This window comes from Liolophura sinensis, chromosome 5 (genome assembly GCF_032854445.1).
Source record: "Liolophura sinensis isolate JHLJ2023 chromosome 5, CUHK_Ljap_v2, whole genome shotgun sequence".
NCBI classification, from domain to species: Eukaryota; Metazoa; Mollusca; class Polyplacophora; order Chitonida; family Chitonidae; genus Liolophura; species Liolophura sinensis.
The window spans coordinates 15,352,314-15,375,066 of record NC_088299.1 but is presented as its reverse complement, the minus strand read 5'-3'; the positions used below and the strand labels follow the sequence as shown (position 1 = coordinate 15,375,066).

At 40.2% G+C, this 22,753-nt stretch overlaps 1 protein-coding gene across 1 annotated transcript; it reads left to right on the top strand.

Annotated features, from left to right (window-relative positions):
* The first annotated feature begins 959 nt into the window (after positions 1–959).
* Positions 960–22,542, top strand: LOC135465848 (uncharacterized). The gene is made up of 14 exons (XM_064743211.1): positions 960–1,580; positions 3,022–3,793; positions 4,802–4,871; positions 7,570–7,650; positions 8,003–8,096; positions 8,532–8,756; positions 8,963–9,132; positions 9,809–9,912; positions 11,744–11,878; positions 12,434–12,558; positions 13,960–14,209; positions 19,540–19,686; positions 20,824–20,908; positions 21,736–22,542. Exons 1-14 carry the CDS (start codon positions 1,396–1,398, stop codon positions 21,765–21,767), a joined length of 2,475 nt encoding a protein of 824 aa, XP_064599281.1. The 5' UTR covers positions 960–1,395; the 3' UTR covers positions 21,768–22,542.
* The last annotated feature ends 211 nt before the right edge of the window (positions 22,543–22,753 follow it).

Sequence of the window (22,753 nt, the reverse complement as noted above, 5' to 3'; positions counted from 1 at the left end):
AAATAAATTGCAGTTAACATCACTGAATTTCTTTTCCCTAGATCTCCTTAACCCATGATACTAAGGGATTGCACTTTGCTGCTGTTTAAGCATTTGCATGAACAGTTAGAATAAAACCCTAACTGAGGTAAATTGACAAGAGGCCGTATTTCACCGGTTACGTGGGATTATTTATCAGCTATCACTCTCTCGTCGCTGTCCTGGTTTTACTTTCCACGCTGTTAGTTTTTAATTATATTTTGAGACACGTATTAGGTGAAGGTTTTAGATTTTGACTAAAGTCGAAAAGCACTCTGTGGAATCTATTTATCTAGATATATATGTATACAGTCTACCTATTCTGGTCCAGTATACCGCAAGGTTTTAATCCTAAGGACCCTTTAGTAACTTTTCATATAACGAGGTCACAACATAGTGTTGGCATAACTGGGACCACTTAAGCCAACACACTTTACATTTTGAAAGGGATCGGTAAAAATAAATAAGTTTGCCTTATAGAGTACGGTAAAAATGTAAATGTTAGATTTGAAATTGTTTCTTCTTTAAAATGTTTTTTGTCATAATGATCTCTCTCGCTGTGGGTAAAATCAGGCTTTTGATCAAGCATACTGCGGATCATGCTCACATCGAACACTTTCAATGACTTAATTTTGCATGATTACCCATAATCCATTTCCAAATGACCTCATTTTACACAACGCGTACAGCCGTTACATGGCCATGTTATATGCGGCCCTGACGTTATCCAAACAAGGGTCCTCTTTCACAAATCTTCGAAAATCAATTTTTCGTAACTGTTCTTGTAAATGACATCGCCAGCGTCTTTTACGAAAAAAATTACGAGAAATATGGGACCACTTTCACAAGACTTCGTAAGTCAATTTTCTCGTAACTTTTATCGTAAAAGACGTTGTCCGGGTTATATTGCCATAAGGCGACGTACTTTATGAGAAAATTTACCAAAACTTGATTTGTGAAAGTGACACACGACTTACGAAGTTTTGTGAAAGTGGCCGAAGGTTGTCTAACAGAACGAATGTAACTCAGTCGACATGTATCGTTTCAGAATCAGCCGTTTATATTCTTGTGTGTAGTTGAAGAGGAATGTCATTCCTACGCTGTAAAGTTATTTGTGTTTTTCTTCGTTAAAGAATGAAACGACAGACTGTACATGTATTTGTGGTTTGCTGAAAAGGAGGCTTATCTTCAGGCATGTATACCTTGACCTTATCTCTAATACGTGTGGTGGTGTACCCTATTTTTGTCGTACCTCTGAGTTGGATTATGGCTCTTAGCTACATGTACCTGTAGAGATTATCCGTCACCGTAAAGCTGTTTACCTTGTAACAGACACAGGTCTGCGACTTGAGAGCTAGCATTCCAGGGATTTCACTCATGTGTGCTTACAAACAGCCGCAAGACAGAAACATAGGCGAGACTATGGTGGACACGCCAAAAATGCCTACATATAACTATGGACGAAGAAAATGCGTATCGGACAAAATACCACTAGACCTGTCAGAATGTGGAATGGAGAAAAGCAATGATCAAGATTCAAAAAGTTTTAAGAACGTCGCCCCGTGAGTATAGTCGTTAAAAATATGTTTTTATATAACAGTGCTCTCGTGGATGTGCCCAGTGTGGGGCTAGTCATGTACATGTACAGGCTTAGCCAACGTTGATGTTGTTGTTGTTTTGTATTAAACTGCACGGAAGAAACGTTGAGTGTTATGAAACGCACTGCTGTTTAGCCACTGCTCTTGGAACTATATGTGTTATTGTCAATTTTGTTTAAATTTGTCTATGTATATATGCATGAGTACACAAGTAGTTCTGTTATCAGAGTATGAAACATACCAAAATAAATTAAGCCTACTCGATCAGTCCACTTTCATTAAAGCCAATAAAGCTATAAATCGTTAATTGAAACTCGGTGGCATTATATGACCCAGCCTACTGTACAATGCGATAATGTTATAGGAACGGCATAAGAAAAGTTACTTCGAGGTATCGCATCAAGGTGTGCCAGAGCTAGGGGCACACTATCAGGGTTATGTTGACATTCTCTGTGATGATATCCGGGATCAATCTGGCAATCGTGGTATCCACATCAGCGACATAGGCTCTTTTATTAACGGATCTATGCGTCGAAAGAGACATTTGTACACAAGCCGTCAACCAATATGGTTCCAGGTCAATCATCACAAGGTCAGTTCCGAAACGACATTTAACGCAAGCCACCAAGAACTAAGAAAGTATATGAAGTATGAAATTAGGACGAAATCATGCGCAGAGAAACAATAAATGATGTTAGAAAGACGAAGGAATGTTCTGGGCAAATGACTTAAACCAGTATTCAGATCGTGTACCATGGTAGTATAGAAATTGTCGATCCCGGTAATGAAATTTGTGCTTTGATTGTAGGCCTATCACATGCACCAAAGTACGTACATAACTCTGAGTTATCTTGGTAGACTTCCGTGACACCCTTACGCCTTAAACAAACATTATACAAAGTACCAAAAAGTTTATCTGCGCCCTTTTTACCCTACATAGCTTTTATCGATCTCACAATGAGGAAACCACTACGCACGATAACGGCTAGAGTGTTTACCTGCCAAAATACCTGAAGTGTCTGCTAGTCACATTTTTGGTCACCAACAAAAATTCCCATGTACCTTGTTTTGTTTCGTTTTTTTTTTCCAAATAATATGTCATATGTGCGTGATATAATTCGCCTTCAGCCATCATCAGTATTAATTTTGTAACCATGGTGGGATAGGGCAAGTTCTGTGGAGCTTTGTTCTGTACCGCTACAACTCTGTATGGCATACTGATGAATGAAAAATCAATCAATCGGTCATTTGTAAGTTCTTTAAAAGTCAAAAATAAAAACACAATGGTACTGCCATATTTATCGAATGTTACCCATTGAGGACAAGTCGAATTTTACAACGCCAGTTAGATGCCGATATCTGACGGATCAGGAAGTTTTATAATACAAGTTAATTGGTTTAACAGGAGAATGAAGAAAGTGGTGAGGGAGGCAACTGAAACCCAAAAGTTTTATGAAGACACCCTGAAATATCGGCAGCAGGATCGTCTGGCGGCCAGCCGGCTCCCCCGTGCGGTGTCGCTGGACTCACAGAGTGAAGACGACCTCCCTCCGGTCTTTAACAAGAGGCTGTTTGCCTCACAAGGTACAGTCGTCCTCACACCGGAAGCAAGAAGGATCATGCGCAAAAACGAAAGTAGAAACATAACCAAGGATTCGTCCATTATGCCAAAGTCCGAACTACTGGCGATGCGGGCTGTGGTTGAAGGACTGAAGTTAATTCACAAAGGAAAAGACTACATAAAAGACTGTCTCAGTCAGGTTGTGACGTACGAGAGTTATGCCCCTTGGGAATACATTACAAAGAAAACACACGAAGAGAATATTTCCTGCTATTACATCGTCCACGGCGCAGTGGAAGTGACGTATGGGATCAGCGTGACAGAGTCTAAGAATATGTACCAGCCGAATATCATTTACAATCACGGGTCCGGGGAGTACCTCGGCTTGGTCTCCCCCGAGGGCTGGAGGGAAGATCTCGCTCCTCCTGCTACCATATACACCAAAGAAGCCTGTGAATTCCTTCGAATAGACAGAACCAGTTTCCACCAAACCATTGAGCGGATTCTCACAAAAGAAGCACAAGAAAAAAGGAAATACCTGGCAAGCGGACCGAGCGTCTTGTCTTTGATGCCCCAGGATGGCAAAGAGAAAGTGCTACCCAAACTCCTGAAACAGGTGGGTGCTGACACCTAGCGTGGCGATCCTATTCCTTATCACTGCATGCAGCTGCATGCCGAACTGTGCCCTCATCATAACACTTGCACACATAAGAAATTTTGGTAAACTATATTTTTTGTTAGTGTGTTTAGCGTTAATAATCGCAATGACGTTAGAATGATATGTTATTGTATAGCTCTTGTTGGAGTATATATATGGATGATGCCACTTTTCAAGTCATAACTACGGATACCATATAAATATGAAAGGTGGTATTCCTCTATGGTAGCCGTATTTAGGCGCCAGCCAACCTCGAAGGTAAACCAAAAAGTCGTCCCAATAAATCACCATAGAATAAATATATATTTTGTATATATATTAAATAAACATGAACCTGCACTAAATTGCAGGCTAGGAGCACCCGTGGTCAAATGATTAGCGCGTTAGCCCAACAGAATGACTCATGAGCCTCTTACCACTGTGATCGCTGTGCGTCCAAGTCTAGGTCATGTTGACTTCCTCTTTTGTCGTACATGGAAATGCTTTGCAGCAATCTGTGGATGGCCGTGGTTTTCCTCCTACCACAGTGCTGGCCTCGGTCACATAAGTTGAAATATTCTTCTGCTTAAAACACCAATCAAAAAAAAAATAAATGCACACTATATAAATATAAAACCGTATACAAGGGTACGCCACCCCTGCCCTGATGAAGTTTATCTTGCAGATAATAGATACAAGGGTATATACAAGCAAAATTGTTAAGATACAACTATGCGAATGGATCGTCTTATTAATAACATCAGGTTACATTGAGGTAATGGATACAATAGCGTCTCATGGCCAAAATCATGTTTAGACAACATTACTTGCCAAGAACCTGAAATGCTTCCCTTGTTGAAAAACGAGCACGTGCTGAATTCAAATCCATATGATTTTGATATTCCATATCTTAATTCCCCCATGCCATGTCACAAATTCTTCGGGAAATCCCTGTAATAACAAATCCATGTATACTTGTATTTCCAGGAATATCCTCCAAACAAAATTATAATTCATCAAGATGAAACCGCAGACGATTTCTTCATCATTCTCTCTGGTAAGACGCCATTTTTCTCGTATTCAATTGTGTGTTTTCATAAAGCCTTGTTCTCACATCGCGATGTGTTAATTGTATCGTCTTGCCGAACTCGACTTGCCGAACTCGACTTGTCGAATGTAAAATAGGACAATCCATATTTTTAAAAAAATTGCAACTTTCGACTCGAAAGACAGTTCAAAGACAGTTCCATTGTGTTTAATTCTCCAAGTCAGCTTTTGCTGTTTTTTTTTCATTTGAACGGATGAGCAATGACTATGGTATGTATGCCTCATAGTGTATCACTACGCATCACTTAACATCAAGTCATCGATGCCAAAGTCAACATCATTGCTGATGATCACCACGGTTATCACTGTCATCAGTGAACATCACAATGGGAATATCCACGAATATCACCATAGACACGAGCGTTATACCCATCAACATCAGTCATCATCAGCATAGACACGACAATTATACAGATCCACATCAATCATCACCACGATAGACAAGAGAATTATACCCATCAACATGGGTCATCATCACATTAAACAAGAGAGTTATACCCATCAGTATTAGTCATCATCACCATTAACACGACAGTTATACCCATCAACATCAGTCATCATCACCATGGACACAAAAGTTATACCTATCCACATCAGTCATCATCACCATAGACACAAAAGTTATATCTATCCACATCAGTCATCATCACCACAGACGCAAAAGTTATACCCGTCAACATCGGTCATCATCACCATGGACACAAAAGTTATACCTATCCACATCAGTCATCATCACCACAGACGCAAAAGTTATACCCGTCAACATCGGTCATCATCACCATGGACACAAAAGTTATACCCGTCAACATCGGTCATCATCACCATGGACACAAAAGTTATACGCGTCAACATCGGTCATCATCACCATAAACAAGCGAGTTATACCCATCAGTATTAGTCATCATCACCATAGACGCAAAAGTTATACCCAATCAACATTATTATACTCATCAATATACCCTTCAGCAGCAGTCGTCATCACCATTAACACGAGAGTTATACCCATTAACATCAGTCATCATCACCGTTAAAACGAGAGTTATACACACCAACATCAGTCGTCATCGCTATAGACACGAAAGTTACACCCATCCACATCAGTCATCATCACCATTAACATGAGAGTTATACCGACAATCATCATCACCATTAACACGAGAGTTATACCCACACACATCGCAGTCATATTTACCACAAACATGAGAGTTATATCCACGGGTGTGATAACCATCATGACCATTAACACTAGAGTTATACCTACCAACAACACAGTCATCATCACCAATGAACACGACCGTCGCAGTAACAGCCAATGTCCATGCGTGACCACCGTGGTGAACAGCTCCATTAACCTATGAATTTCCTGTCTGTTTTGCACTATACTGTTCAAGTTGTTCTAATTTTTTTTCTGTTTCCATACTACCACTAGGGCTAACATACGAATTGTTTTCTCTTTTTTTACGATTACGGTTAACTTAGGAATTTCTTAATTTCTTAAATTTAAGGTTCTTGATACACTATAAATGTCTGCACTGCTATTTTCAAACTAGTTAAAATATGTCCCAATTTTGTCTGTTTTGGATAAAATTGAAAACATTTGCTCATTGTTACTACTGACTGCTTCCCTCCCCAGTGACCGTTACCACGGTGACAAAATATTATGACTTCACCTGCAGTAACCACAGTTTAGAAAATGTTGGTCATGCTAGCATCCATGAATATAATTTTGAGGTTAAAGATAAATTTGCTAGAAAAACAGTATGGAAAATCAACGTGTTTGTGTAACCTGTTGGGTTAATATGAATTCCTGTCCGTTTTTATACTACTGCTGGGGTTGACTTACGAATTCCTGTCCATTTTTATACTACTGCTGGGGTTAACTTACGAATTCCTGTCCGTTTTTATACTACTGCTGGGGTTAACTTACGAATTCCTGTCCGTTTTTATACTACTGCTGGGGTTAACTTACGAATTCCTGTCCGTTTTTATACTGCTGCTGGGGTTAACTTACGAATTCCTGTCCGTTTTTATACTACTGCTGGGGTTAACTTACGAATTCCTGTCCGTTTTTATACTGCTGCTGGGATTAACTTACGAATTCCTGTCCGTTTTTATACTACTGCTGGGGTTAACTTACGAATTCCTGTCCGTTTTTATACTACTACTAAGGGTTGCGTTACGGATTCAAGTCCGTTTTTATACTACTACTAGAGTTACCTTCGAATTCCTGTCCGTTTTTATATTACTTCTAAGGGTTGACTTATGAATTCCTATCCGTTTTTAAACTACTGCTGGGGTAAACTACCGCTAGGGTTAGCCTAGACTTATGAATTCCTGTCCGTTTTTGTACTACTGTTAAGGGTTAGCTTATGAATTTCTGTCCGTTTTTATACTACTACTAAGGTTAACTTATGAATTCGTGTCCGTTTTCATACAACTGCTAAGGTAAGCTTATAAATTCGTATCCGTTTTTATACTATTGCTAGGGTTAACTCGTGAGTTTCTCGGTGTTTTTATACTACTACTAAGGGTTGCCTTATGAATTTATATCCATTTTATACTATTGCTACGGTAATACCTTCCGGTATAGTGCTCCTTCTAGCTGTATTTTGGTTATTGTGGTTTATTTATTTTCTCTTCGTTCCCAGGACGCTGTAACGCCTTCCGTCAAGTGTTCATCCCAGAGACCAACAAAGAGGTGACGTTTTTCATGGCTGAGCTGACGGCAGGTAAGAAATGGTATACAAATCACTGCTCAGTGGGCGACAGGTAAAAGATGTCATGGGTATAACGCCGAAAGATGACAGGTGTGATGCTTCCGACGGCTTGGTTGACAGTAGTTAGGTGGTAAAACGTTCTTTGGAGATGAGACGAAAAGAGGTAATAGATGTTATATGTTAAAATGTTGGACAATTATGGTAATTGCCAGTTATGTTATGGTAAATTTTTTCGGTACAGGTTCTCGTGTGTCTGTATCGAGACTCTATGGGGTGTCGAATTAAGTTTTGATCAGAGCAATTTACACCAGTTCAACAGACATTTTACCAACTGCGATTATATTTGTCACACTTTTCCCAACAGGGAACTTTTTCGCCGAGGAGTGTGTGCTGAACCAGATGCCCAGCATCTGCACATTAATAACAACATGTCACACAGTTTGCTACAAAATGCACAGGTGAGGCGGACTGTAAACAGGCTCTACCAACTGCCTTTAAGAAAAGCAAATTCGTCATATGACCTTTTAACACGTTGCCAATGAGGTGGTTGGTTCGAAATCGGGTCACGTCAGCTTCCCTACATCTTTCAATCAAATTCTATCTTTCGACCAACAGTGTTTCCTGACCGACTTCCTTCATCCTTGAATCTAATTTTTGTCATTATTAACTGCTAAAAACAGCTGTGAAATAAATAAACGTAAATACCTGAAACTGAACGTGAAAAATGCGTCAAAAATTTCAGACACTCTTATATAGTCCTTCAACAAATATATCCGCCAAGGGCAAAAGGTATGAACTTACCACTTACTATTTCGTTGTATCTATAAGTTGGCCGAACAAAATTATACCAATAATCTCTTCAATAATGTAGAGACATTATATAATTTTGACAGATCGGGACTGGAAATTGTCAGCAAAGATTGTCTCGCTAACATCATTCAGGAACACCGTAACCAATACGCCACGGACGACGAGCTTCAAGACAAAGGGTATTCTACTTCCGTCTGGAACCATTTCAAACACAACGAGGTGAAGACCTGTCTGACAGAGAGCAGACGACCGGATCTGTTAACAACCAAGCACTGGGAAAGGGCACAGACCCGACCCCCTGGCGAAAGGTCAGCATCCAGCAGCCATTTCAAACAGATACTTGTGTCCTGATGTTTCAAATGGATATCTGTGGCTGTAAAATGATACTCCCACATATAAACCTTAATGATATCATACTACTAAAATATTACCAAAAGTTGTCGACGTAAATAGATAAATAAATAAGCAAATGAAAAAAATACATAAATAACCGTCTATAGTTTTTGTGTTTCAGAGAACTACGGAGAGAAAACATGTACCGATTTGTCCTGAAAGGCTCCGGCATGCAACCCGTGCGCGCGCGGTCTGCCGTAAACCGATCCGTGTCCCCGATGTCGTTACCGGCTCGCTCAAAGTCAGCCTTAGACCCTATGATCGAGGACGATACTTCTGAAACAGAAAGCGGTAAAATGATTTTGTACCAGATTTTCTTTATTACTAATGACGATTTTCATTATCATTTTGATATTGGATAATTACCATATAAGAATAAAAACATGCCTTGGTCATGTCGCCATACATAAAGAATCAGAACTAAAGCATATCCCTCATACTATCTGCGCACTTCGTATCCCCCATTCCTTTCCACAACCAAATAGAAATCGTTTACTATGTAACATTATTTCAACCGTTTAAGTGGGAGATTGTAATTAAAGACGCACAGTATAAAGAGTAAAACCAGGGCAGCGACGACAGTGTGATAGACGTACAGCCTAGAGGGTGAAACCAGAGCATCGACGACAGTGTGATACCTGGCAAATGGTCACAAGTAATCTGTGAAATCCGGCCACTTGTCAGTCTACCTCAGTTGGGGTTTTATTCTAATTGCTCATGTAAATGAATAGATAGTAGCAATTTACTACTATGAGATTTATCTCATCGTTGATGTTAATTGCAATTTATCATACGTCAATGGGAACCCCCTAACAGTATACGTTTCTGAATGACAAAGTCCTCGGCGCTTCGTGCTTTGTACTTTCTTGTATAGAAATGTACCGTTACTTATCCACACCGTAAATTTCATTGATTCTTGATTATTGTGATAAACAACCTTCAAAATAATACATAAATACTTCCTCAGATATCACGGACACGAAATCAGTTCAGGAACTGGTCCACAACAACAGACGGACTAGCAGGCGACTAGTTCCAGCGGTGGCTCGGGTTTTGGAAAAGCACCACAAGGTCAGAGTTAAACAAGATTCATTCACCTCTAACTCGGTTTCCCCCGGGCTCTGTGAGGGTACTCCCACACCACCCCGCACCCCCGGACCAAAATGTTGGCCATCGTCATATAAGTGAAATATTATAATATGGCGCAAAACACCAATCATAGAAAAAAATAATTCTATCTCTACGCAGCCTTATTTATAGATTGACTATTTTGATTGGTGTTATATGCTATATTGAATGATTGTTCACTAGATTAATGGTGGTCAAGTCTTACTGCTGACCAGATACACACTGACACTCTTTTCTTTCTTTTATCTGTTTTCGTTGCGTTCTTCCTCAGTCAGTGACCATCACATCACTTTTCTTACAAACGCTTCTATTACCCTTAAAGGTACCTGTACTTGTATGCTTCACTTGTTCTCCATTGCTAACTCTGTAAGCTACGTTTGTTCTCCATTGATTTCTCTAAAATTCATTTGTTCTCCGTTGATTTCTCTAAGCTTCGTTTGTTCTGCGTTTATTTCTACATGCTTCACTTGTTCTCCATTGCACCTGTATGCTTCTTTGTTCATCTAGTCCATTAGCGAGACGAAGGATAAGAAATGGATGGCGCGAAGAAAAGTGGGTAAACTTTTGGAAATAATGGCGTAAACTGCTAATATAGATATAGAAGCTAATGTTCTAACCTGCATTGGGTAGGAAATACTTTGCTTTCTGGTGTTCACTCAGAATCTATGAAAGGCACAGGGCATATCTACGGTCCAAACATTAATACGTCAAACTATAGATTTAAAATACAGTGTGCATTGTACGTTGTTCATGTTCACGTTTTGATAGAGAACGATGTGTTATGGAAAACTCACTTAAGCTTATAAGGATAACGTACATGGACATGAAAAATGAGCTAATCATTATTCTTACTGTCGGCTATGTTGTTTTATTTTTTTCATGACGCCATCTTGTTTTTCAGCTATCTCTGCTCACCCAGGTATGCTAAAGTGCACATCATTCTGTCTGTTGGACAACGCACCAATATATACACCTTACGCTTTTTATCACACCACTGTATTCTGTGGCATGCTGTTCTGGGTCTTTGATTATCCTAGCTACATAATATCGCCTTTTCTTGTAATTCTCAGTTTGCCACATGGTGGAAAGGTTTGTTTGTGCGGAGAGCAATTAGTACACAGATCCACCAGAAAACACAAACTTGGTTCTTGCTAGGTTGTTTCAACTTTGTCGAAAAATGAATTTAGCCGAGTTACTATTGTTGTGCTGTGATGGTAATTGCACTTTGTCTCACATAATTTTGTGTGCTATATCTGTGTTTGCTTGATGTTGCCAGTGTGGTTCTCCTTAAACAGGATTGAATGGAAAATATTTAAATCTGTTTCTTTCTTACTTGTGGCTGCGCTATAAGTTTGTAAAAATCAGGTTTATCTTTTCTAAGTCAATTGTAGTCAATTGAAGTCTACAGAAAATGAGCTATGTTTTTTTGTATTAACATAGCTTTAAAATCTCAAAATGACAAAAAGCGATAATTACTCGGTCAAAGGTTTGAAATAATCAGAATCCCACTGGCCAGGTGATCAATTAAGTCGCCGGTTCGAATCCCAATCGTGTGAGTTCTGCTGCGGCCCAAATTCTGAAATTTGTCAGGTACCTGGCGAAGAGCGGCGGTATTCTTTCTTCGCTATTATTATATAAGTGAAATATTGTGAAGTAAGACGTAAACCCCAATTACAAAATAAATAAATAAATAAATAAATAATTTACTGATGAAGAGTTATTTACTGACAAATGCTGGGCTGCCGTGATTATTGAGTCTCTTTGATAAAACCAGGAAATCGATAAAGTGGGAGCGGCCAACTCAGCGGAGCTGTACAAGTTCCTTCAGGATAACACGGAACTCACAAAACAGTTCAAGACGGCTTGGATCGATGACATGGAGCGAGAATCACTGGAAAGAAACTTCATGGTAACTGGGATGTATACTGTTAAAAATTATGAAAAATATGTGTTAATATTTCTGGAAAATAAGACTATTTAATGTGAATGAGGAACAAATATATCATTAGGCTATTTAAGAAGTGTCATGGCAAGTGTCAATACACATCAATATCGTGCAAGCGTTTAAGAAGACACGAATGCACGTGAACCTGGTTGGGTTGAATTTCGAAATTTACATTGAAACTTGTCAGTCAGTTTTCATACATTGGACCTGTTCAATCACGAGTTAAATATGTACATATATCCTTCATCTCAGTATTACTGATAAACTGTTTATCTAATTAAAAATACTAAATATTAATAGCTATGAATCATTATTCTTACATTACCCTTGGAATAATAGTCTAATTTTGAGTTAATTTCCTTTGAAATGCTGTTATATTGGTTACTATGTTAAACATGAAAGATCAGCATCCAGCTGATTTTGAATTGTGTTATATTTAACATTTAATACAAAATGCCAACAAGGTACAGAAATCGGATATCTTGTCTCGTTGTTAACTAGCACACCAATTTCTTGTAGGACAATGGAGTCTTGGTTTCCATGAACAGCGACGATATCGTGAGGAAGGCGAAAGCAATCGCTGACACCTTCGCCGACAAAGTCAAACCCAAGAAGACATCTAGCTTTTTCAAGGAGGACGAAGAGTGAGTGGAAGATTTATATTCAATAAGCTTCAATAAATTTGTCTCCTGCCATCTTGATTATAAATTTAGTCGTTGAAGAAATAAAAAGGAGACTTGTTTATGGACACGCACCACATGCAGTTTCAGTCCAGGCAACACTTGTATGCGAGCGGTACCAGCGAAATACCAGCGAATATAACAAAATGGTGTATCTCATGTTACAATGTTAAATCGATCGTTTTCCAGTTTTCGGGTTTACTCATAAGTGTATCTAACTGGCAAGTGTGTCACTCAAATCACGACTCAGTTTGACTCGTTCAGTTAAAACTGTAGTATGAACTCGTTACAATTTTTACATGAAAATCGAATTACAAACAGTTCACTTTACACTTTTCAGTACGACAAATCACACAGTGTGAATTACGCTTAAGCAAGGGCTTGCTATGTGGCCTATCTTTAACTTATAAGCTAAAACATAAAATACTCAAGTCACAGAAGAAATGATGTTCTGTCTACAAAACCGAAAGGTTTGATGTTGTGTGATGGCAACCACCAGTACAACCCCACCCCCTCCCCTCCAACACACACACACCGCCACCACCATCATCACACCAGAATACCTGCTGAAGGGCAGTGGTTTACTCAGGGTATTCCAGTTCCCTTCACAACCACAATCCCCCCTCCCCACACCCACACACCACCACCACCATCACACCAGAATACCTGCTGAAGGGCAGTGGTTTACTCAGGGTATTCCGGTTCCCACCACAACCACAATCCCCCCTCCCCACACCCACACACCACCACCACCATCACACCAGAATACCTGCTGAAGGGCAGTGGTTTACTCAGGGTATCCCGGTTCCCTTCACAACCACAATCCCCTCTCCCCACACCCACACACCACCACCACCATCACACCAGAATACCTGCTGAAGGGCAGTGGTTTACTCAGGGTATTCCAGTTCCCACCACAACCACAATCCCCCCTCCCCACACCCACACACCACCACCACCATCACACCAGAATACCTGCTGAAGGGCAGTGGTTTTCTCAGGGTATTCCGGTTCCCTTCACAACCACAATCCCCTCTCCCCACACCCACACACCACCACCACCATCACACCAGAATACCTGCTGAAGGGCAGTGGTTTACTCAGGGTATTCCAGTTCCCACCACAACCACAATCCCCCCTCCCCACACCCTCACACCACCACCACCATCACACCAGAATACCTGCTGAAGGGCAGTGGTTTTCTCAGGGTATTCCGGGTCCGTCTACCAATAAACCTGACCGTCTTCATATACACGCAGCATTCATGGGTAAAACTCCAATCGATTAAATCACCCTCAGCTTACACCATTCTCTAAACCAACTGGCCAAAGTCCCTCACCATTTTCTTGAATTTTGACTTTTCAGTTGGGAAACAATCCTTCGGACAGAGAACAAGCAGTCTAAAGTGTTCATCGCTGTCAGTAAATACCGAACCGAAACTTTAAGAAAAAAACTGATAGAACTTCAAAGCCAACGAACACGAGAGCGGAAAAAGGGGAGGTTACCCTCACGGTCAATGTTAGAAGAGCAAACGCTGGACGATCAGAAAAAGCTGAAGGGTTTTGTACTGGATAAAATAGCAGATGGTATCCGTTTGGACGCGGATAAAGACGCGGTAAGTCATGTGAAAATGATTACTTATTGGTACATTAAAAAGCGATTGTAGAGCACATAACCATGCTTTACTTGCAACCTTGTATTTGACCGCATATTTTATGTGGGGGAAGATGTGTGTATCTCAGATGTTTGTTCTTGTATGTAAATAATTATAGTGCCGCATACCTATGTACCCTTACCCCTATATACCCTCATATCCGTATACCTCAGCCCTATATACCCTCATATCCGTATACCTCAGCCCTATATACCCTCATATCCGTATACCTCAGCCCTACATACACTCATATCCGTATACCTCAGCCCTACATACCCTCATATCCGTATATCTCAGCCCTACATACCCTCATATCCGAATATCATCACTCCTATATGCCCCTCATATCGTATACCCTCAGTTCTATATTCTCTCATATCCGTATATCATCACTCCTATATACCCCTCATATCCGTATACACTCACACCCATACACCCGTATCCCTATAAGCCTATATATACCCTTACCTATATATCCTTATACCTATAAATCCCCATACTTATATATTCCCATACCTATATATCCCCATACCTATATATATCCCCATACCTATAATCCTCATATCTATATATCATACCTATGTATCCCCATACCTATATATCCTCATACCTGTATATCCTCATATCTATATGTCCTCATAGCTATATACCCCATACCAAAAAATCTTCATACCTATATCCCATACCTATATACTTGATAACATGAAGTCTGAATCTGCAGCTGGAATATAACAGAATGTAGAAAGTTGAGAAGGCGTTTTATTATTATTTTTTTTCTTTCTAATACCTTTATATTTCCATTATTAGTTATCCACGTAATGAGAAGGGCATATGGGTTTAAATCCCCATGTACCCTTCTCAACACACGGATAACGATTTTGTTCCTACAATATTTATCAAATACAAAGCCATTCTTGGGGCCTCCGTGGCTCAGTCGGTTAAAGCGCTAGCGCAGCGTAATGACCCAGGAGTCTCTCACCAATGCGGTCGCTGTGAGTTCAAGTACGTGAGAAGGTCTGTCAACAACCTGCGGATGGTCGTGGGTTTCCTCCGGGCTCGTGCCCGGTTTCCACCCATCATAATGCTGGCCGCCGTCGTATAAGTGAAATATTCTTGAGTACGGCGTAAAACACCAATCAAAAAAAAAAAAAAAATCAAAGCCATTCTTGAGTATATGTAAAGATGAGCTACGAAATGTAATGCATGTCATATCGCATTCAGAAAGCGCCATGGAATGCAGCGACACAAAGAAAATTGACGTCAGCTGAACTCGTCGTACCGTGCTAAAACACCTCCATATCCATCGGACAGCGATTTTGTCTCCAAATGCCATTATATAGGGAATTTAATTTTATATAGGCTATCTATGTACCCTTGGGGTTCATTACCAGTTGGGCTTTTTCCGTGACCAGCTCCAATGGGTGTCAACATCTATCGTGTAAGCACGCTTTTATCAGAATGGCAATCATTCTATTAGCCAATCAAAGCAAATTTAATCCGGCAATTTATATATAACGCATGCAATGTCAACTAGAAATTTAATAAAGTAAAAAAACTCAACTAGAAGATGAACCATGTAAATAAATGTAATAAGAAACTCCGAGATCAATTCATCTTTGTAAACATTTATGTTCACATTGTACCGGTACACGGAAATGTACATGTAGGTATGTGTAGGCCTGTCGCGTGAACAAGGATCAATGTAGTAACTTTCGACAAAGCAGACAACATATATGTAGGGGGCCTATATAGGCCTATAGGTAGCCCTTATCTCGGACCTTCGTGTAAAACCAAACTGCTAGCAGGCTGAATTTATAATTATATGGACATTGCAGACAACACATATATTGGGGGCCTATATACAAAGAGACTTTATCTAGGGCCTTCGTCTAGGAAACAAACTGCTAATAGGCTGAATTTATAATTATATCGACATAACAGACAACACATATATTGGGGGCCTGTATACAAAGAGAAATTTATCTTCGGCCTTCGCAGACAACACATATATTGGGGGCCTATATAGGCCTATAGGTAGCCCTTATCCTGAGCCTTCGTGGAGAACAAACTGCTGATGGACTGAATTTATAATTATATCGACATAGCAGACAACGCATATATTGGGTTCCTATATAGGCCTATAGGTAGCCCTTATCTTGGGCCTTCGTCTAGGAAACAAACTGCTAATGGGCTGAATTTATAATTATATCGACATAGCCGACAACGCATATATTGGGGGCCTATATAGGCCTATAGGTAGCCCTTATCTTGGGCCTTCGTCTAGGAAACAAACTGCTAAGAGGCTGAATTTATAATTATATCGACATAGCAGACAACACATATATTGGGTTCCTATATAGGCCTATAGGTAGCCCTTATCTTGGGCCTTCGTCTAGGAAACAAACTGCTAATGGGCTGAATTTATAATTATATCGACATAGCAGACAACACATATATTGAGGGCCTATACACCAAGAGACTTTATCTAGGGTCTTTTTCTAGGAAACAAACTGCCAATGGGCTGAATTTATAATTATATCGACATAACAGACAACACATATATTGAGGGCCTGTATACAAAGAGAAATTTATCTTCGGCCTTCGCAGACAACACATATATTGGGGGCCTATATAGGCCTATAGGTAGCCCTTATCCTGAGCCTTCGTGCAGAAAACAAACTGCTGATGGACTGAATTTATAATTATATCGACATAGCAGACAACGCATATATTGGGGGCCTATATAGGCCTATAGGTAGCCCTTATCTTGGGCCTTCGTCTAGGAAACAAACTGCTAAGAGGCTGAATTTATAATTATATCGACATAGCAGACAACGCATATATTGGGTTCCTATATAGGCCTATAGGTAGCCCTTATCTTGGGCCTTCGTCTAGGAAACAAACTGCTAATGGGCTGAATTTATAATTATATCGACATAGCAGACAACGCATATATTGGGGGCCTATATAGGCCTATAGGTAGCCCTTATCTTGGGCCTTCGTCTAGGAAACAAACTGCTAAGAGGCTGAATTTATAATTATATCGACATAGCAGACAACACATATATTGGGTTCCTATATAGGCCTATAGGTAGCCCTTATCTTGGGCCTTCGTCTAGGAAACAAACTGCTAATGGGCTGAATTTATAATTATATCGACATAGCAGACAACACATATATTGAGGGCCTATACACCAAGAGACTTTATCTAGGGTCTTTTTCTAGGAAACAAACTGCCAATGGGCTGAATTTATAATTATATCGACATAACAGACAACACATATATTGGGGGCCTGTATACAAAGAGAAATTTATCTTCGGCCTTCGCAGACAACACATATATTGGGGGCCTATATAGGCCTATAGGTAGCCCTTATCCTGAGCCTTCGTGCAGAAAACAAACTGCTGATGGACTGAATTTATAATTATATCGACATAGCAGACAACGCATATATTGGGGGCCTATATAGGCCTATAGGTAGCCCTTATCTTGGGCCTTCGTCTAGGAAACAAACTGCTAAGAGGCTGAATTTATAATTATATCGACATAGCAGACAACACATATATTGGGTTCCTATATAGGCCTATAGGTAGCCCTTATCTTGGGCCTTCGTCTGGGAAACAAACTGCTAATGGGCTGAATTTATAATTATATCGACATAGCAGACAACACATATATTGAGGGCCTATACACCAAGAGACTTTATCTAGGGCCTTTTTCTAGGAAACAAACTGCCAATGGGCTGAATTTATAATTATATCGACATAACAGACAACACATATATTGGGGGCCTATATAGGCCTATAGGTAGCCCTTATCTTGGGCCTTCGTGCAGAAAACAAACTGCTAGTAGGCTGAATTTATAATTATAATCATAGCAGACAACGCATATATTGGGGGCCTATATAGGCCTATAGGTAGCCCTTATCTTGGGCCTTTGTGCAGAAAACAAACTGCTAGTAGGCTGAATTTATAATTATAATCATAGCAGACAACACATATATTAAGGGCCTATACACCAAGAGACTTTATCTAGGGCCTTTTTCTAGGAAACAAACTGCCAATGGGCTGAATTTATAATTATATCGACATAGCAGACAACACATATATTGGGGGCCTGTATACAAGTAGCCTTTTATCTTGGGCTGTTGTCTTGGAAACAAGCTACTAGTTGAATTTATAATTTTTTCTGTTTCTAAATGATAAAATTAACTGGACCAGAAAAAACGCAATTGGTTAAAATTGGGAGTTTACTGAAGTTTACTTTGTGTTAAGTCGCCCTTAGCTAATGACACTTTATATCTCTACAACACACGTCTTCATAGTATTTATGGGCTCACTCAGCTAAGTGGGCTTCATGAAACCGGCCCGAGGCTGTGTTGATAAAGAACTGGCAGTTACAGTAGCGGGAAGAATGACTGGAGGTGACATGACAGAGCCAGATAGTCTAGGCTTTGTTGATGATGAACTGGCAGTTACAGTAGCGGAAAGTATTGCAGGAGGTTGTATCCCAGAGATAGGCACCCTAGGTTTGTTGATGACATACCAGCAGTCATGGGTTACCCCATTACCAACTTTTCACCCCCGGATACACGTTGATACACAGCAACGCTCGACACACTTTTGTGACCCGTGACCACCATAATTTGTAACGCGCTGAAGTTGAACTGTGAAAGTATCGTGGCCTCTGTGGCACGGGTGCTGTGATTGGTATATATTTGGGACAGATACCTATATATCCTCACACCTATATATCCCATACCCATACATCGCCACATCTATCTATCCTCATATCTGTATATCTCAGGCCTATACACGGGCATTCCCACAAGCCTATATATCCTTTTACCTATATATCTCACACCCATATATCTCAGCACCTATATATCCTTATATCCGTATACTCTCACCCCTATATACCCATCATACCCGTATACACTCACACCTATACAACCGCATTCCCACAAGCCTATATATCCTTTTACCTATATATCTCACACCCATATATCTCAACACCTATATAACATCATATCCGTATACTCTCACCCCTATATACCCATTATACTCGTACACACTCACACCTATGCACCCACATTCCCACAAGCCTATGTATCCTTTTACCTGACATATAACTGGATATTGAGTTCATTTTACTTCATACGTTTTTCAAGTTGTTAAGGAGCTTGTAAAACGAGGTGGACCTATCTAACGTAGATGTCTGTATTTATATATACAGGGGCGATAACTCGTACATATATGTATATGTGCTATACATTACTTGATGGTTTAGATGCGGTCAAGTTCCATAGCTGGCGTTTTGATGGTGGGAAAAGCAGTACAGAAGTTCAAGAGAAGCGCCAAGCTAATGAGATCTAAACAAGTGGGCAAATCGTTCGAGAGGCTGGTGAAGGAGCACACCCCTGCAACGCTTCGCGAGGTACGTTGTTTACATGTACGATTGTATAATTGTGTGTTCGCGTATTTTCATGCACTTACTCAGACAATTTTTTTCATAGCGGTAATTAAGTCCGTCGTTTTGTTATTAAATGTGATGGCAACTCAGGATTTCAAATAATTTCAGTTCATTGAGGTCCGTTACATCGCAGTTAACATTGCGAGGGAAGTGTAAGCTGCTACTATTACTAAGATTTAAAATAAAACTCTAACTTAGCTAGATTGACAAGAGGCCATACTTCGCCGGTTACGTGTGATCATTTGTCACCTATCCTGCTGTCGTCGCTGTTGTGCGTGGTTTCACTCTCCATGCTGTAGTGTTTTAAGTTGGGGAGATTTCATTTAGCAGAAGATGCTCATTTTAAATATCGTTATGTTTCTTTCCGTTATTTTACCTGAAATTTGTTTAACAACATATTACCCAGAATTTACATTGCCAAGCAATATCCTCATCTGTTTACATCAAAAATAACAAGTTTAAAGCCATTTGGAATTCTGACTTAAGACTAAGATCGCCCTGTGATCCCGGTGTGAGCTGATAAAGCTCAGTGAAACGTTGATCTGAGATTGCTCTGCAATAAGCAATCTGTGTATATATCTGTGAGATATCACGCAGGGAGAAAAGTTCGAATTTTGACGAAACTCATTGAAACCACAAGCAAGAAAGATTTCATTTGTCAAGCGACATGTCTCTAACAGGAACATTTAAGGCCAAGTTGCTGAAGGTTCAGTGAGTCATTTTATCATTTTAGTTGTTAACTAAAATAATCCTGTTGTTATTTGGACGGATTAAGATAGCTGTGTACCATTTTAGAGGATTACCAAGGCACTAGACAAAGTTGGCATAAGCTTGTTCAGCAGATGTACTGTGAAAACGGAACGTGTAGAACGGAACTAGACATTTTTACAGTGGGTATTTGGGAATACTTTATTATTGTTATTATTATTATTAATATACTGTGTGACTTTAGGTGACATACTACAAAGAAATGACGCCTTTCAGTTTCACATTACTGGATAATAAGCTGTTAAAAGTCTGAAGCTTTTGGTGTTTCAAAAGCCACATTGATATATACAGAATTTTGTCTAATAATACATGTGAATACTTTATTGCACACAGGAACCCGAGTTGCCTGTAACTTCACGACGTCGCCCCAGCAGTGCTGTGGTGACACGGCGAGATATGAAGCAAGCACAGTTGTTAGGTCAGTAATTTTCATCCCCTAGTGTTTAGAGCGTCCGCCTCGAAGTCAAAAGATCCAGGATTAACCTCGGGTCAGCTCATAAAAATGGCTTTAATAGTGATACTTGTTGCTGCATCGCTTGGCGCTTAGCACTTAGCACTTAGCACTAAGCGGTTAAAGCAAGGAAACAGGACTGAATGGCCCAATGCCAGAAGAAAGTGACAGAGGGGTGCCACGCCTGGTGCATTCGGTATACTTCAGTGTGAGCAGCACTTTATGGGCATGGACTCGACCCGCCACAAGAAGGCACTATATATGGACACACACCTAAAGACTCCTCGTATTTATACGACTGAAAACCTGTTAAGTACGATGTAAAAACCCAATCATATACAAAAATACCTAGTAATCTTCCTCCCATCTGTGTAAGTAGAAATATTTCCTACTTGTATGGTAAGCAGATGCCCCTCTCTCCTGTGTTCAAACCATGTCTGTCCCACATATGTGCCAAGTACATGTCCATCCGAGCTGTGCCAAATACATGGCCATTAAACCTGGATGTCAATCCAAGTCATATGCCCCCGATATGTGCAAAGCCCACCCCCAACAGACCCCCCCACCACCACACCCCAAACCCTACCCCGGTTGTCAAACAATGTCTCTCCCACATGTGTGCCAAGTACATGTCTACCCCACCTGTATGTCAAACCATGTCTGTCACACATGTAGCAATTATATGTCCATCCCACCTGTGTGTCAAAGCGTGTCTGCCCAACATATGTGCCAAGTGCATGTCCATAGCACCTGTGTGGGAGATATTGTATACTTACTATTCTTCTTTATTTCAGTACAATCGAACATGGTGTCAGTGGATGCATGACATTGATGTCAACGGATGACTTCACCTACTACAAATAGTGTCGCATAGGAAGGTGGGGTACAGGCCTTTATCTCAGGGCTTAAGTCCCGACCTACAAACTGTTTTCTACGATTAGCAGGAAAAGAACTGCGTTACCGGCGTTGTCTGTTAACTACAGTTTTGTCATCCAAGAAAGCTTTTCGGCGCCAGCGCTAATTCGTCCAAAAGAACAGTGCGATTTCTACCAGAACTCATACGATGTAGAGTAGCATTTCACAGATACTTTGTCGATACGATACTCTGTGATGATCTCCATGCTGTGTCTGCACGAAATACCTACGAGATACGAGCCTATTAAGTTCACGGAAACCTCAACAGTGCTTCAAAACGAGACGTCACAGTTCCTGTATAAAGGAACAGGAAATTCGATAGTGACAAAGCACGTGACCTTCACATAACGAGACGTCATGTTTTGGTCAACTGGACACATGTAAAGAACACTTTGTTCTTGAACAAAGATTTACAAGCTCTGTTGAAAGGAACTTATATCATAGATGGTAGATCATGCAAAAGTGCGAGTTACAAACAAATGAATGGTAAAGGGATTATATGTACGTCCGAATTCTGCTTTGTGATTTGTGTGACAATGAGAGCAACCGCACGGTTAATCAAAATATGTCATCTTTATCTCTTAAAGGTGGGATACAATATGCGTTGGACGTCAGTGTTTAAAATATCAGGTGGCAAGAATATGACAAGACTTGGAGCAAGTATCAATAACTGTGGCACTAAACAAACACCCATGTGACTTTTTAGCGACAAAAAGTCGGGAGAATACACTCTAGGTTACAAAAGTGTTTGTCACCCTGAGAAACATATTTTTTGCCAAGTCTTTATAAAATAAGTCTGTGTACATGTTTGGCGATTCCTGTACGTGTATTAACTGGATGATTGGAACACAGGTCTGGTGATCGCGAGACTCGGGTTCAACTCTCATGCATGCACAT